Raw genomic sequence first — 18884 nt, forward strand, 5'->3', positions numbered from 1 at the left:
ATTGTCAAATTCAATAAAAGTTGACAAAACTTAAAAGACTAATACTTTGTAAAAACTTCATTAAAAATTGCTGTAAATTTCTCTCATCATTTTCTACATCAAATTGGCAAATTCAGTAAAAGTGATCGATAGTGTTCAAATTTATTTTCCTTTATCAGTATTTTAAGATATAAGAATTGACAAAACATAGAACCCTAATACTTTTTTAAAAAATTCATTAAAAATTGCTGTAAATTTCTCTTATCATTTTCTACAACAAATTGTCAAATTCAATAAAAGTTGACAAAACTTAGAACACTAATACTTTGTAAAAAATTCATCAAAAATTGCAATAAATTTCTCTCATCATTTTCTACAACAAATGGGCAAATTCAGTAAAAGTGATCGATAGTATTCAAATTTATTTTCTTTTATCAGTATTTTAAGATATAAGAATTGACAAAACATAGAACCCTAATACTTTTTTAAAAAATTCATTAAAAATTGCTGTAAATTTCTGTTATCATTTTCTACAACAAATTGTCAAATTCAATAAAAGTTGACAAAACTTAGAACACTAATACTTTGTAAAAAATTCATTAAAAATTGCTGTAAATTTCTCTCATCATTTTCTACATCAAATTGGCAAATTCAGTAAAAGTGATCGATAGTGTTCAAATTTATTTTCCTTTATCAGTATTTTAAGATATAAGAATTGACAAAACATAGAACCCTAATACTTTTTTAAAAAATTCATCGAAAATTGCTATAAATTTCTCTTATCATTTTTTACAACAAATTGACAAATTCAATAAAAGTTGACAAAACTTAGAACACTAATATTTTGTAAAAAATTCATCAAAAATTGCAATAAATTTCTCTCATCATTTTCTACAACAAATTAGCAAATTCAGTGAAAGTAATCGATAGTATTCAAATTTATATTCTTTTATCAGTATTTTAAGATATAAGAATTGATAAAAATTAGAACACTAATACTTTTTTGAAAAATTCATCGAAAATTGCTATTTTCTCTCATCATTTTCTACTACAAATTGTCAAATTCAGTAAAAGTGATCGATAGTATTCAAATTTATTTTCTTTTATCAGTATTTTTAGACATGAGACTTGATAAAACTTAGACGTGTTAAAACTAAGAACATTAATACTTTTTTAAAAAATTCATTGAAAATTGGTATAAATTTCTTTCATCATTTTCTACAACAAATTAGCAAATTCAGTGAAAGTAATCGATAGTATTCAAATTTATATTCTTTTATCAGTATTTTAAGATATAAGAATTGATAAAAATTAGAACACTAATACTTTTTTGAAAAATTCATCGAAAATTGCTATTTTCTCTCATCATTTTCTACTACAAATTGTCAAATTCAGTAAAAGTGATCGATAGTATTCAAATTTATTTTCCCTTATCAGTATTTTAAGACATAAGAATTGTTAAAACTTAGACGTGTTACACAACCTAATAGTATTCAAACAGTTAAGTATCGAAATAGTCAAATAACGGTATTAAAATTGTTTTCAACGAGTATTTAATTGGAACATTTGGATATTCGACAACAAGCACCAGCCGTAGTTGGAGATTTATCAAAATCAATGTTGGAAACTAGGTGGATACTCCTCGAGAGTTGAGATCACATTAGTGACTGTCGAATAATGCGTCGTAACGACCGAAACGTTTTTCCGATGAAAACCCACTTGGAGGTTTTGCTCGAGCGGAGTTTCCGACACGGTCGAAAACAAACGAAGTGAAAAAGAGAGGAGCGGAATCGGGGTCATCAGCGACTGTTCAATTATGGAAGACGTTTCCCGTGAACAGTGTGTGGGCTGCAAATGACATCGATCGCGCAAGCTTTCATCGCGGCAGTCGAGATTTTAACATGAAGCGCGAGACGGATCCAACGAACGCTCTTGGAAGAGGACCAGATCTGAAAGAAAGCCAACGTTATGCTGAACGTCGTGGAACCAGGAAAGCTTGTCCTAACCTTGCAATCGATCCCACCGTTCGTCGTCGAAAGTATCTTCGCTTTGACGATGATTGTCCTGTTGGCTGTACCTCTAATTCTTCAAGTTCAACAATTTTTAGTATGTGGTCCCTTTTAGTTCACAGAGAATTCTACAGAGTCGTGAAATTGGATTCCTTGGAAATTGTTTGAGGTCGTAGTGGAACCTTTGCGTGTAAAGAACTGATCGGTGTTATTTGGCCTTATTCGATGACTGAAAGAATTATAACATGGCTTTAAGTTTGATCTATCGACCAACATGGGTCTTAGTTTTTCTGTTCTTTCTTTGGAAATTTTTCTATGTTTCCAATCCATTGTTTGTTTTTTTTTAACTTTGAAGCAACAGTAATGTTGGAAGAATATCTAGAATTCAGTCGAGGAGGAAATATTGTTTCATAGTTTGATATTTCTTTGGGTTAACCTTTTCGAGAATATTGTACGTCACGTACGTGTACGTTTAGTTTTTGAGTTAGTTTAACACTTTCTGAAACGTTCAAGGAAGGTTACGAAAATAGCCACTACTTACGCTCGTTTAAAATCAAAATTTTACAGTTTTGGCGGTCAACGTGTTAATTATTGTAACATAAAAGTAACTACTAATATTGTAAAGAAATTCGTTGCATTTGTCAGAGGCATAACACGACAGACAGTTGGAAAATTGGTAAATATTACACGGTGATGTTAGGTTGAATTCATTTTTAAAGAACTTAAGCTAATTTGGGGATGCATAATTTTTTTTATTATCAGACCAAATGGGATAAAATATTTTGTGAGTTTATTTACAATAAATATATTTGGAAGTTCGTTAGGAGTAATTTTTTGTTTGAATCATCACACTAACCAATGTGTATGAATTTATTTCCTTCTATTTCATAGTAAATTTAGCTAGAACAGTTTTCCAGATACTGTTTTATCAGTTATGCGTTTCCAATAGGGCTGAGCGCATGGCCCGGAGTTTTTGATAATCCGGATAATCCGGCTATTCGAAAATTCGTAACGGTAATAGAATAATCTGGATAGTTAAATATAATAATCCTACGAACAATGAAGCAAAGTACGCAGAACTACGGCTTTAGTTTAAATTTAATAATATTATTACGTTCCAGAGATATAAATGAGAAATTATTATAATAAAAGAACTGTACAACTTCTTTTACTCGAAATTTTTTACAAATATTTATTTATATTTATCAAATACGTGAACACTTGTTTAAAGTAAAGCAATCATAATTGACCATTCTGTATGTTCTAAAACATAGTAAAAAAAAGTCTTATGGTTTCCATGGTTTTTACAGTTCTATACATTTCAAATGTAAAATGAAAAAAGATTTTTAATTGGAACGAGTTTGGTCGTGGCAAGTACTAAAATGAAAGGAAACAGTTGATAATTAAAAAAATAGCAACCCTTTAAAGTTTAATTATAGATTTTTTTCGTGGATGAAAAAAATAAGAAATAAAATATTAAATTGATTTTAGTGCGGACTATAAGGACCAGCTAAGTGAATACGTACACCAAATTTTGTGCCAATCGATCAAATAGATGTGATATCATGGAATCCAATTTAAAAGTATAGTTTTGGAAAAAAATACGTTTAAAGTATTTTAATTATTTTTATGAACTAAATAAGAAAAAAAAATGAACAAACAATTTAGACACAAGATAGTATATATGTAACTGTTTTTCTACAAAGTGTAAAAAAGAAAGTAGATTTTTTAAAGGGTTTACAATAATCTCTTAAAGGTTAAAGATTTGGTAAAAAATTTGTTTTCATTATAGTATAGTTAGAAATGACCACTTCCATTTAAAATTGCTGTGATTTCGTGGAATCCTGGTTAAAAAAGAATAGTTTTGAAAAAAACATGTTTAAAGTATTCTGGTCATTTTCACAAACTAAAACAGAAAGAAAGATAACAAATAATTTAGATACAAAATATTGCACTGTTGTTTAACAATGTGAAAAAAGAAAAGTCAATTTTTTAAAAGATTTACAATAGCCTCTTAAAGGTCAAGGATTTGGTAAAAAATTTGAACAAATTAAAAATTTCTTTTCATCAATAGCATAGTTAGGAATGGACGTACATTTGAAATACAGTCAGGGACAAACGTAAGTGAACAGATGATGAAAAAGTATATCATTGAAATTTAGATTATTTGAATAACAATTAAATCGGTGTAAACCCAAATTAGGTTTAAACAAAAAATTAAACAATTAGAGAGAGACGAAAGTAAGTGGACACTTGCAATAACTACTGATTAATATTTAGTATTTCCACCGCATTCTTTGATACTGTATACTTCTGGGCCATGACACGGTAACTTAATTAAATTACGGATTTGATATGAAATTTCTGCTGTTTCTGGCATTTCTATATTGCTCAACGCTTAAAACTTGTATGAAGCCTGAATAAGTACTGGAAAATTTGTTCGATACCTCTGTGTCTAAACACGACCTTCGTATAATGTTTGTATACATTTCTTGTCGCACAATAATATATCAACTGAGTGTCCATTTGCTTCTGTCTCCCTGAAATTGGTTCATTTTTTGTTTACCTTTAATTTCGATTTAAATCTTATTTAAATTTTCCATATAAAAATAAATGCAATAAAATAACTACAGTAATCAAATTTCATTGATATTCATTTTCATCATCAGTCCACTTACTTTTGTCCTCAACTGTATAAACCTCTACCTCTACGCGTAACGCCAATTTAAAAAAATGCTTAAAGGGGACAGAGTCTCATTTTCGTGCTCCGAAGTTTCCAGGGAATCCAATTTATAAACGAAGGGTGCTCGCGAGCCTTCTAACCGTGCAAACATCCCGGATAAATCCCGCGAACGGTATTTCCACAATCGACCGCGTCGTCTGTTCCCCGAATAGAAATATCATTTCCGAGACACGGTCGCAACACGGCCAATCAAAAATTCCCTCGCTGTTGGTTACCCCGGATTCGCGCCACCGACTCCGTCGAATCTCGGCTGTTTGTACACACACCGTCGGAATACTGAATGTCCTCGCGGCAGGACGACTCGCTGAAATCCGTCCCGAGGAGCCGCTGCTTCGCCAATCGAGGAAGTCGCGGAACCGAGAAGAACGAAACGATGGTCACGCACTATCCAGCGTCAGGGTTCGTTGACTCTGCCTCCAGCTCCAGCGCAGACCTGCACTTAGACTCGGCGCGTAGAACGATCTCGACGCCGATCATGCAGGCGAGCGGCGACAACGTCAGGAACCGCGGCGACCAGCAGGCAACACGGAGCACCCTGGACGATCTTCAAAAAACGAAAGGAAACGAGCTACCGTTAAAGCAATCGTCCTCGTTCGTTGTCACCAACTCCGAACTACCTATCGTCGACATATCGGCGTTCGACTACGACGCTTACCGGCACAAGCTGATCGAGGAAGCGCTCAGGAAACGTTACGACGACTACCAACCCCCGGGCGACGTCGTCCTCAACTCGATCCATTTGAACACCGACGATTCCACCGTGGCTGTGCGTTTAAATAACCACTACCATCACAGTTTCTTCGATTTCGTCGAGGAGTACTACGATGCCACTAAAGGTATGATCAAGAAAGAGACGGAATATCTGCACCCATTGGATCACTTTCTAGTGAAAGGTACCCAGAGACCGGAAACCACGGAAAGAGAGACGGAAACTCAACCCGTGAGCGTCGCTCACAATTCGGTCGGTCAGGAGGAAAAGTCGCCACGGATTTCGTTCTTTGATGAGAATCCTGTTACGAATAGTTTGGCGCAGAAGAGGCAGCGTAACGGGGATTTAGGTATTATTTGAATGCTTTTATAATTGGTTTTTCCGTAACGTAGAGACAATTTTATTTGTTTAAGTACTACGCAGGCTATAAGAGCGTAAATAACTAAATATAATCACTCCTTCCATCTTGAGCACCCGACTTATACAGGAACTCTTCTTTTCGATTTATTTTTGAACTGTACTTTTTATCAGTGTACACATATTTCTAAAGGAATTAATTGTTCAACCAATTGATTATCCCCAATTGTACACACATTATACATATACATACACTCCTTACCGTTTTTCTACCGCTGGAGATTTTCATGAGAGTTTCATTAACTTGATAAGAGAAGTTCGTTCGAGTTTTGTACTAGAACTTGAGGTTTGTTGTATAGAGCAAGTGAGTAAGTGAAATAGCAGGAGTTGGACCTACTTAGACGCCATGACATGTCAGAGTGAATATATATATACGCATAGGTGATCGATTGAACACTTGTGAGAAAGAAAGATTGAGCGTAGCCCTCTGGCGGCGAGTACGGAAAGTGTCGTCACAAACTTATCCTTCTTAAGCTCATTTTTCAATATACAATCTAACAAATGCATTTTTTGCCAATTTATCCGTATAGTGAAATTTGTCATAACAAATACAAAATTCATCCATTTGCAACCTTTTAATATTTTTAATAGTTTGAGACATATTGGGGTAAATATGTTTTATTGCTTCTACTCTCACGAGGGCAAATTTCACCACTTCAACATGGACGATAAAAAAAAATAGGATCAAATATTTTTAGTCGCTTGCAAAATTAGCAATTGACACTTAAGAATTTTATTCCTGATCGATCGGAGAAAGTCGAATATATAGGACGACCTAATATTAACCTTACCTAGTTTTATCATTATATAAACGTGCAAATATCAATTTTATTAGTTTACATAGTTTGTTGGTATCATAGTAAATATCAGAGAAAGTATCGTCACATCTTCGTTATCCTTAGAAACTTTAACTACTTGAGAATTATGAATTCGTGTGGAATGAAATTTGTGTAAATTTAATTCGATGAACTATCAACTGCTTTCAAAGATGATTGATCGATTTGATAGGAACAACTTGCAATAGCTTATTATACTGATATTGTAGACCAAAGTGAGGCATACGAGAATTCCAGAAATATTATTACAAGGAATTATAATATAAATGTAAAAATAAAATGAGATCTGAACAAACACAATAAGACTAGATGATGACATTAAAACTGAGACAGTAAAATCATAATAGCTAACTGACAAAATCACGTATACTTGACAGTGGCCATCAAAGAGATAATGTTAGAATAGAGGAAAATAAAATTATGATTAATCATAGGTCAAGTTTTCCAAATGCCATTCGAACGAAACGTTAATTTTAATTTTTTGAATTTTCTATTTAATGTTCCAAACCATGGAATTAATCACTTAATTCTGAAATTCAGAGACGCAGACTGGTAATATAAATGCTCCAGTAACTTTTTATTTTTGAATTAATTAAAATGTCCGAAGGAACACGACCTATTTCAATCGAGTGGAATAAATTTTGCAATTACCTACGATAAATTGATCAAAAGAAGCTCTTTTTAGCAAGAGAAAATTCTGTTCATAATCGAGAATAGTTATTTAATATTTTAACTGCTAGTCGACATATCTGCACGTTTCTTCCAGGCCAAAAATAATTTTGCATACATGTAATGTTGATTACGATCGATCGAACAGAATTATTTATCATTTCAGTTTAAATGAAGATTATTGTAGACAATCTCAGATGGTTATATGAACTTCTTTTCCCATTTTTGCGTATTGAATTCGTCTTGAAAATCGTGTTTGTAGTATTCGAAACTTCATGTGCAACGTCGTAATTGTTTATTGATTCACCTTGGTGTCAATCTAGTTTTTCCTTTACACGAATACATGGTTCGAGACAAGAAATCTGTCGAAGACCTGATTACTTCGGTCGATTAGAAAGCAATCACCCGACAAAGGAAATGTCTAAGTGCGAATCCCGACCCAATAAACCACTTGATCGATTCCTTTGGTTACTGCTATCTGGTTTCTTTCCACTACTCTACCTTTCGATCTTCGTTTCTAAACTTTTACTCTCCTGTGTATTTTTTCTTTGTCTTCTTCCGTCTTTCTAACGTTCGATGTTAACTTTGTTCGATGAAAACTGGTTGTGTCACAAGGCCCTTAATAATTCCACTCTTCCAATATCCTGACTCAAAAAATCAATAATATTGTCTTACCTGTATGATGAAGTTTTAATTCTTCTGTGTATTTTTTACGTCTCTATAACGTCTGATATTAAGTTTGTCAATTAAAACTAGCTCTGTCATAAGATCCTTAGTAATTCCACTCTTCCAATAACTTGACTCAAAAAATTAATCATATTGTCTTACGTGAATAAAGAAGTTTTTATTTTTCTATGTATTTTTTACGTCTCTCTAACGTCTGATATTAACTTTGTCAGTTAAAACTTGCTGTGTCACAAATTTCTTAATACTTACAATCTTCCAATATCTTGACTCAAAAAATCAATAATATCATCTTACCTCTATGAAGAAGTTTTTATTCTTCCATGTATTTTTTACATCTCTCTAACGTCTAATATTAACTTAGTCAATTGAAACTGGCTCTGTCACAAATTCCTTAATACCTCCACTCTTCCAATATCTTGACTGAAAAAATGAATAATATTCTATTACGTATATAGAGGAATTTGTTTTTTTCGCAAATATATTTATTTAAAGAAACAGTATCGTACAATTCTGTTATTCAAAATATTTTCCTTTGTTTTCTTCGTCGTTTGAAACGATAAAATCGTCAACCAATTTTGAGGCTTTTGCTTTAACGTTGGAGGTGCGTATCGGTGAGGTTTGTTGTGTCGAACGAAAAAGGTAGAAGTCGAACAGCATGGTGTTCGAAGAGTACGCTGGATTCGACAGGACTTCCCATTTGAGGTTCAGCAATTATTTTTTTGTTTGTTTGAACATCGACATGCAACCTTGCGTTGTCGCGAAGCAATATAACCTTTCGGTATCTCGTTGCATAGACGGTTGATTCTTTTGAAGTGCTGTGTCCAAACGATTCAATTGTTGAACGTATCTACCCCTTGTATTTGTTTCATCTGGTTTAATCCTCGAACGATAGAAAATCGCGGTTAGCGACGACCGAATCATTTCCACCCATGATAAAAGTATCGGAATCCTCATTGTGGAACAACAGTTTTATTTTTTTAATAATGGTAAAATATACACAAAGCTTCTCAGGTTTCATTGGGAATTTGTCTTATCAAAATTTGTCTTATTCTATAGATGTATATAACAAAAAATTTGTATATAAGCATAGGTCCTTATAAGCTTTATAAAAAGTCATAAAATATGAAACACAAAGATATGAGATACGAGTACAGTCTGTTCATAAGAGCTATATTTACCATCCGAGGTCTTCAAAGGTAGAGTAATGCTTTTAGTGCTCTCAGAAATAATTCATTCATAAGCTTGTATATATTCTCTTGCTATTCCAAGAATTCAATTAATTTGCGAATACTCTGCGTCGGGAACTAATTTTTGGAACGGACACTGAAAAACTTATATGTCCTTGTCGCTGTTGTCCTATTACAGTTGTAATTTTTTATATTTTGTTATTAAATCTCGCGAGACAGCGACACATTTCGCCGACATGGAATCAATTAATCTTACACACCCGTCTACAGGTATTGATTTTCACACTTCTTGTATGAAGTTGTGCAATTCTTGTATATCTTTCGGTTTTAGCTGTTGTATGCGCTTTTCCACGTCGACCCACATCTCGATGGATCGATGTCGGGAGATTGTGCTCGCCATTTTAGCACATTAACATTTTTTTCCATATAAAAATGTTTTAACGATGCGTGCAATATATACTTGGTTGCTATCTGGCTGGCGGATCCAGCCGTTTGGCATCGTTCTCTCACAATGTTTAAGTAAACATACCGGTCCATCATTCCTTTCGTTCAGTGAATTGGGGCCAACACCGTTTATAGACACTGCACTCTAGACAATCACTGATCCACCATACCCTTTTACAATTGACTTAATACAATTCCCTCGATATTCTTCCCCAATACGACGTCTAACGTACATTTTGCCATGAAATTCGAGTTTATTAAACTAAAACTAATCCGTAAATATTCCCCTCTATATACAAGGTATTGGGCCACTCCTGGGAAAAATTTTAATGGATGATTCTAGAGTCCAAAATAAGACGAAAATCAAGAATACCAATTTCTTCACCGAGATTTCGTTAAAAAGTTATTAACATTTAAATTTTCGTCTGTAGAACGGCAATCTGCGTACACAATAAATAAATACAATAAAACACAATAAGACTATAAGGCTGTCAATACGTCAGTAAGTAGAGTTTCGACAAAATTAACAAATTTCAAACGTTCTGGAAAAATTATTTTTAGTTACGGGGGTCAATTACAATCATTTTTTATCATTACACATACCCCCGAAATCCTACGCATTTTCGAGAAAAAAATTCTTTACCAAAAATATAATTTCAGGCCGGAAATGTTACTCCAAAATTTTATGCATATCTTTAAAACGTCATAACTCCTGAACGGATTGGACGATTTTAATGTTCAAAAAGGCAAACGACGCGTATTTTAGTGTAGAATATGTAGCAATTATAAAAATATTCGAAAAGTTGTTCCTTAACCCCGTAATGTTAGAAAAACCCCATAAAAATGATCCAATTTTCAAACAACCATAACTCCTACAATGGTGAATGAATTTAATTGAAATTTATTCCTGAAGTAGAGCCCATGGATACCTACAAAAAAGTATTAGACAACTTTTCCGTATAGTGTCAACCAAATTAGTTACACATGAAAAACGATTTTTTAAGAAAAATTGACGGGGGGTAGGTGCCTACATTTTTGGACGAAAAAAAGTTTTTCCAAATCCTCCTAGAAAAATTATTTTTAGTTGCGGGGGTCAATTACAATGATTTTTCGTCATTAGACATACCCTCGAAATCCTTCCCACTTTTGAGGAAAAAATTCTTTACCGAAAATATAATTTCAGGCTAGAAATGTCACTCCAAAATTTCGTGCGTATCTTTAAAACGTCATAACTTCTGAACGAATTGGACGATTTTAATGTTCAAAAAGCCAAACGCCGCGTATTTTAGTGTAGAATATGTAGTAATTATAAAAATATTCGAAAAGTTGTTCCTTGATCCCGTAATGTTAAAAAACCCCCATAAAAATGGTCCAATATTCAAACAGTCATAACTCCTACAATTGTGAATATATTTCAATGAAACTTTTTTCTGAAGTAGAGCCCATGAATACCTACAAAAAAGTGTTAGACAACTTTTCTGTAGGACGTCAAACGAAATTACTAAAAATCAAAAACGAATTTTTAAGATAAATCGACAGGGGTAGGTGCCTAAATTTCCCAGTAGAAAAAAATTTTTTCAAATCGTTCTAAAAAAATTATTTTCAGCTAGGGGAGTCAATTACAATCAATTTTGGTGAATAGACATAACCCCGAAATCTTACCCACTGTCGAGAAAAAAATTCGTTACCGAAAACATAATGTCTGATCATGAATGAATGATTCTCCTGAAATTTGATGTGTTTCAAATCGTTCTAAAAAAATTATTTTTAGTTGTAGGGGTCGGTTACAATCATTTTTCGTGAATAGACGTACCCCTGAAATCCTACGCACTTTTGAGAAAAAAATTCCCAAACGAAGTTATAATGTATGTCTAGAAATGTGCCCTGGAAATTTCATGGGAATCTTTAAAACGTCATAACTTCTGAGCGGATTGAAGGATTTTAATGTTTAAAAAGGCAAAGAACGCGTATTTTGGTGAAGAATATGTAGAAATTCTAAAAATATTTGAAAAGTTGTTCCTTGACACCGTAAAGTGAGAAAACCCCCATAAAACTAGTCCAATTTTCAAACTACCATAACTCCTACAATAGTAAACGCATCTCATTGAAATTTAGTATCGATGTAGAGCTCATGGATACCTACAAAAAAGTATTAGACAACTTTTCTCTAGAGCGTCAAACAAAATTATGATAAATCAAAAACGAATTTTTCGGAAAAATCGACAGGGTGTGCCTAAATTTTTCAGCGAAATTGAAAAGTTTCGAATCTTTCTGGAAAAATTATTTTTAGTTGTAGTGATCATTTACAATCATTTTCGGTGAACAGACATACCCCCGAAATCCTACGCTCGTTCGAGAAGAAAAATTCTTTTCAAAAATATTAAAAAGTTACAGGTGGAACTTTAAACGTTAATAACTTTTTAACAAAGCTTCAATCAATAAATTGGCATTCTTGAATTTCGTCTTATTTTGGCCTCTAGAATCTCCCATTAAAATGTTTTCCAGGAATGGCCGAACACTGTATACTCTTGTGCTCAAGTCAAACGAATTTAAGCAAACTCGATCCTAGCTCTTTTATTTACTTACATTTGACATAAATCCCCATATAAGCCTCAAACAAGATTACTAATAAAATCTCTAAACAGTTACATCTTCTTAAAACTCTCACAGAAATTCATTAAAATTCATTACATAAATTCGAAAGGGGTCAGAAAAATAAGTATCGTGCAAATCGTAACACCGGTGGACTCGACGTAAAGATACGACGTTTCGTAACGTATTCTAGACTCGATCATGAAGAGAAGCTCGAGAACGTCGAAGGCCAGAGCGTCCAGCGCCGGTGGCGTTCCCGCCTCGGTCCCGAAGAAGTCCGCGTTTTCGCGCTCGGCGGTTAAAAAGAGCGCCACGAAGTTCTCCAGAACCAACTCTAGCACTGACTCGGCCAGTTCGAAACGGAACGCATTTTCCGGGTCACGGAAGCGAGACAATAGACAAGAGACCCTCTCGTCGATCGACGGAGCCGAGAGGGAATCGATGGACTGCACCACGATCAGTTCCATCGACTCCGAGAGTGTTCGTAGCGAGTCCAGCAAGCTTCCCGACGACCAATCCTGTTGCTCCCGCGACTCCTCCGTCGCTTGGAAGCAACGTACCTTGGACGGACCTCGAGATCGGCCCTGGCTGGCGGGAAGTTCGCGAGCGTCCTTCAACAGGAAGTACGGCAAGTCCTCGTCCAAGGCGAACGAAGCGGCCGGAAAGTTGTCGAATATGAGGTGGACGAGCACGCACTCGAAGCAGTTATCTATGAAAGAGTCTGTCCGGCTGGGAAGCGGCGCGAAGGAGTGCAGAGAAGACGCGAAGATGACTTCATTGGCTAGAAAAGATGACTCGAGGAGCGGCCAGCTGGGAAGGTTGGAAGTGATTCGAAGCGAGACTCAAGAGATGAACATAAATAACTCGTCCACTAGGAAACTAAGTAAGAATAGGAATGTAGAGGAAGTGCACCAGACTCTCCAATTTGTTCTTTTCTTCTTTTTCTTGCACGATTTGACTGTTTACTTGGTTTTGACACAAGTTAATTTTTTGGAAATTAAATTTAATATTTGACACGTCGACTGTCACAAATTTTTAGAACGAAATGATTGTTGGAATTTTTTTCATAGACTCTACAAGATGGCTTGGTAGTTATTTTATTTTTTCGTGAATATTCAGTTCTTTATTGCATACTAAGTGTTATTCATTATTTGCTAGTTCGAATCATTTTCCATCTAACTAAGAAAAATGCATATAATATAAATATAATGTAGGAAATTAGAGATAAATTGATATAAAAAAATATTCTTTAATGTAAAACAGAGGAAGAAGAAAAAAGGGGGGACTCTAAATGAAATTGAATATTTTGAATTATTGTAAGGATGTGAATTCTTGAAAAATCGAGACTCAAGAGATGAACGTAAATAACTCGTCAACTAGGAATATAGAGGCAGTGCACCAGACTCTCCAATTTGTTCTTTTCTTCTTTTTCTTGCACGATTTGACTGTTTACTTGGTTTTGACGCAAGTTAATTTTTTGGAAATTAAATTTAATATTTGACACGTCGACTGTCACAAATTTTTAGAACGAAATGATTGTTGGAATTTTTTGCATAGACTCTACAAGATGGCTTGGTAGTTATTTTATTTTTTTGTGAATATTCAATTCTTTATTGCATACTAAGTTTTATTCGATGTTTGCTCAGTTTATCTCTAGTTCGAATCATCTTCAGCCTAAGGGAAAAGTATATAATATAAATATATTTTAGAGATAAATTGGAAACTAAACCATCCTCGAAGAATAAGAATATTACTCTAAAAATATTAGCAGTGAGTAATCATATAAAAAAATATTCTTTAATGTAAAACAGAGGAAGAAGAAAAAATGGGGGATACTAAATGAAATTGAATATTTTGAATTATTTTCGAAAAATTTGTTTTTTTTACAAGTGTGCAATATTTGTATTTTTCATTAGTACTATTTATATTTCAATATGAATCTTTTTAACAATAGTAAAAATAATGAAGCAGGTAATAATCAAAATTCTATACTATTTATTCGAATGTTACATCTGGGGCATCAATTATTAAAGGAATTAATCAATTTCTAAAACCTCCAATTATACAAAGTATAACTATACAAAAAATTATAATAAATGTATAGTAACAATTGAATTATAAATTTGATCATTATTAATTCATATTCGAATAATTATTCTTGGTCACGATCGAATCATTATTAAACATAATTATTCAAGTAGAATGAATACATTTTTTAAAAATTTAAATTATAAATTGTTAAATTTTTTCTATTAAAAACAAATTTATTTACATCGAGTGCCTGAAGTTTCATAAGAAGTACGGAAATTCGTTTATTTTACAATTTCATTATTTATTAATTGTGCTTTCAAAATAATTTGACAGTTGTTAATTTAACATTTTGTCCAATACATTTTTTTCTATTTCCTTCATTCCAACGATTCCTACTCGAACTAGGATCGAAACTTTTTCAGTTAAATTTGAATATTAAATTTAATACCTTAAAATTTTTCTTTTGTCACGACTGAACAAGAATAAATAGTCAAACTTTCTCTCTATGCCATTGTTTTATGTGGAATTTTATATGTAACTTTCTTATTATTTATGATAAAATTGGAACGTCGATATTATGTATATTCTTAGGCCATCACAAGTGGTTAATAATGAAAATTAATTCAAAAACCTTGATTCTTTTAACGTTTCAATCCGAGATGTGAGTTTTCTTCGAAAAGACAGCAAATAATCTCTAAAATAGACCTGTTAAAAAGGATCATAGACTTTATATTCTTTCCATTACGATTTACTACCACATTACATATTATTTAAAATTAACAAGGGTTGTATATGACCCTAACCAATGCTCTTCAAACGAAATCGAACGTAAATTACAAGGGTCAATAAATATGAACAAAGTGCAGAAAATTAGCTGTATTTGATCAGCTACTTTTATCAGAAATGATTTTAGACATTAAAATCTCTACGTTGCACGTTTGTGTGAATTAAGCTTTTAAGCTACTGACTGGGAATTATTTTGTTGAAAAGAATTAAATATTTTTGTCCTCGTGTACTTTTATAGAAAACATACAACATTCACATTTGCACTTATACCCTGTCAAGGACTTAAACTCTAATTTAGACATTTGAATTCTTTTGTTTCAATATTACTTCTCTTTTAAACTGCTTTCTTTTTCTCCGCGTACTGTTTCAACAGTATAATATACAGGGTGTTCGGCCATCCCTGGGAAAAATTTTAATAGAGGATTCTAGAGGCCAAAATAAGACGAAAATCAAGAATACCAATCTGTTGATGGAGGCTTCGTTAAAAAGTTATTAACAATTAAATTCAAAAATTTCAAATCGTTCTGGAAAAATTATTTTCGGTTGCGGGGGTCAATTACAATCATTTTTAGTGAATACACATACTTCCGAAATCCTATCCACTTTCGAGAAAAAAATTCGAGTAAGTGCTGAAAGTTTTGGGTGAAAAAAAAGACTTTCGAATCGTCTTGGAAAAATTATTTTTAGTTGCAGGGGGCAATTGCAAGTATTTTTGGTCAACAGACATACCCCCGAAATCCTACTCAGTTTCGAGAAAAAAATTCCTTACCGAAAATATAATTTCTGGCCAGAAATGTCTGCCCGAATTTTCATGCGAATCTTTAAAACGTCATAACTTTTGAACGGATTGAACGATTTTAATGTTTAAAAAAGCAAACTACGCGTATTGTGATGGAGAATATGTACAAATCGCAAAAATATTCGAAAAGTTGCTCCTTGACCCCGTAAAGTTAGAAAAACCCCATAAAAATGGTCCAATTTTCAAACAGTCATAACTCCTACAATTGTGAATATATTTCAATGAAACTTTTTTCTGAAGTAGAGCTCATGGGTACCTACAGAAAAGTATTAGACAACTTTTCCGTATAGTGTCAACCAAACTAGTTACACATGAAAAACTATTTTTTAAGAAAAATCGACAAGAGGGTAAGGTGCCTAAATTTTTGGACGAAAAAAAGTTTTTCAAATCCTCCTAAAAAAATTATTTTTAATTGCGGGGGTCAATTACAATCATTTTTGGTCATTAGACATACCCTTGAAATCCTACCCACATTCGAGAAACAAATTCTTTACCAAAAATATAATTTCAAGCCAGAAATGAATCCCCAAAATTTCATGCGAATGTTTAAAACGTCATAACTACTGAACGTATTGGACGATTTTAATGTTTAAAAAAGCAAATAACGCGTATTTTGGTGAAGAATATGTAGAAATTCTAAAAATATTTGAAAAGTTGTTCCTTGACATCGTAAAGTGAGAAAAACCCCATAAAACTGGTCCAATTTTCGAACTGCCATAACTCCTACAATTGGGAATATATTTCAATGAAACTTTTTTCTGAAGTAGAGCTCATGGGTACCTACCGAAAAGTATTAGATAACTTTTCTGTAGGGCGTCAAACAAAATTACTAGAAATGAAAAAGGAATTTTTAAGAAAAATCGACAAGGGGTGGTAGGTGCTTAAATTTTTCGACGAAAAAAACAATTTTTAATTAATTCTAAAAAAATTATTTTCGGTTGCGGGGGTCAATTGCAATCATTTTTGGTGAATTGACATATCCCTGAAATCCTATCTACTTTCTAGAAAAAAATTCGAGAAAGTGTGAAATTTTTCGACAGAAAAAAAAAATTTCAAATCGTTTTGGAAAAATTATTTTCGGTTGCGGGGTCAATTACAATCATTTTCGGTGAATAGACATACCCTCGAAATCTTGCACATTTTCGAGAAAAAAATTCAGTACGGTCGTAACTTTAAACGTTAATAACTGTTTAACAAAGCCTTCATCAACAAATTGGTATTCTTGATTTTCGTCTTATTTTGGCCTCTAAAATCCCCCATTTAAATTTTTCCCATAGGTGGCCGAACACCCTGTATACAAGTTACGAAACAATCTAATATACATATTACGTGTATTATAAACAACATAATCACTATTAAAACACTGTATTTGTAACATTTACGAGTAGTAAAAAATGTGATATTCAATAATATATTATATTATTTCACAGTACCTATTATATTACTGACAAATGAAACGTGAACATAAGTTTCTATACGAATAATTTTCTCGTATATTTTCCAGTTTTAAAATCACTCATATCTTTCTGAGGACATCTACATAAATTTAATTTACATCTTCGAAGAAATTAAACATTTTCGTGTTCGAATAACCATTATTCGACATCTTTGACATTTAATGCAATTTCTCATGACGATAGTTGACCAGATACGTCTAACGATCTGCGATTCGAATTCGTAGCTCCCGTTCTAAGCAACGATCTTGCAGGTATCGCGAGTCCTTCGTCGTCGAAATTCGTAACTGACACGCCACGAAGAGCTCAGACACCCGAGTCGATCGATTCCCCCGTCGCGAAAGCACCAGCTGAGACGAAGAAAGCTGGGGATTCGGAGTTACCCTTGAAACAGAGTCGCGTTGGGAAGTTTGGGGCGCGTTATCGCGACACGAGGCAGAGATCAAAAACCGTCAGTCCTTCGCTCGCGAAACCAGCTGCTCCGGGAAGAGAACTTTCGATGGACCTGTCCCTCCGCGGAAGCAAACTTCTCGACGACGCTCATCCGAGTTCAGACGCGAACGGGAACGCCATGGAGGAGAAAGAATCGGCGAACGAAAACGCGAGAACGCTCGGAGGGTACGAGAGAAAGTTGCCAGAGAACCGTCGCTCGAGACCAGACGCAAATTTGAAATCAAACTTGCAAGAGAAGAGAATTACTCTCTATCCGGGTGGAATCAAAGAAGAGGAGAAAACGAGCGTGGCTAAGCTGGCGGACGATTTTCATCGAGGAAGGGCTGCCACGAAGAATTTAGCGACCACTGGATTTTCTGTGAGTTCGAGGACTCAACAGGATAGAATGAGTTCCAAAGCGAACCCCGGTGCGACTGGATTCTTACGGAGCAGGTCGAGCAAGTCTCCTTCGACGGAGAAGAGAACTTGGAAAATTCCAAAGTCCGAGAAAATGGAACTCAGCCGCGAGGGGACGAAACCGAATGGTTCTGAAGGGTTGAAACTTCCTCGTCGAGACTCTAAGGCCGACGTAGCTATGCAGATCGGTTTAAAGAAGTACATAAAGAAACTGAAACGCGTGCTTTCCGATCGCGACAACGCTGACATCGGCGAGCTGGCCTCCTTGAGCTTAACGGACGCCATTTTGCCAGATTTAGAATCTACTTTATCCTCCGTCGAGGTCCAGCACGTGCAGACATTGTTGAACATGGCGGAGAAGAAGTCTACGTTGATGCAAAAAGAGAACACGCCATGAATGTTTCTCTGTAGAATATATGTTTGGTCGAGTATTAAGTTTTTTGTGATTATTTAAAAGTGCGCCAGGTGTTGATGCTTTCGCATCGAATTACGTATGCGCCATTTTGTTCCGTAACTTCTGCGTTCAAGTAAATTGTTTATCTGGGTTAAAACTTTTCACGTTTGTTTTTAATATATCTTTTGTGTTATTGAATGATTTTTGAGAAAATTGTAGGGAATTTGGAATAAATAAAAATCAAGACAGATACAGTGTGTCTCACGAACTCTGTCCACAAAGATATCTTCAAAACCGTT

The 18884-nt window shown here is 34.1% G+C and overlaps 1 protein-coding gene across 1 annotated transcript in view; it reads left to right on the forward strand.

Moving 5' to 3' along the window:
• The window catches only part of LOC143342821 (uncharacterized), a 249076-nt gene extending 230488 nt beyond the window's left edge, over nt 1–18588 (forward strand). Inside the window, exons 21-22 of the mRNA XM_076767086.1 lie at nt 12466–13155; nt 17597–18588. Of these exons, the coding sequence (XP_076623201.1) occupies nt 12466–13155; nt 17597–18588 (1682 nt within the window). The remainder of the gene's footprint in view (nt 1–12465; nt 13156–17596) is intronic.
• Nucleotides 18589–18884: the final 296 nt, after the last annotated feature.

The sequence above is a fragment of the Colletes latitarsis genome, chromosome 6 (genome assembly GCF_051014445.1).
Source record: "Colletes latitarsis isolate SP2378_abdomen chromosome 6, iyColLati1, whole genome shotgun sequence".
Lineage (NCBI taxonomy): Eukaryota > Metazoa > Arthropoda > Insecta > Hymenoptera > Colletidae > Colletes > Colletes latitarsis.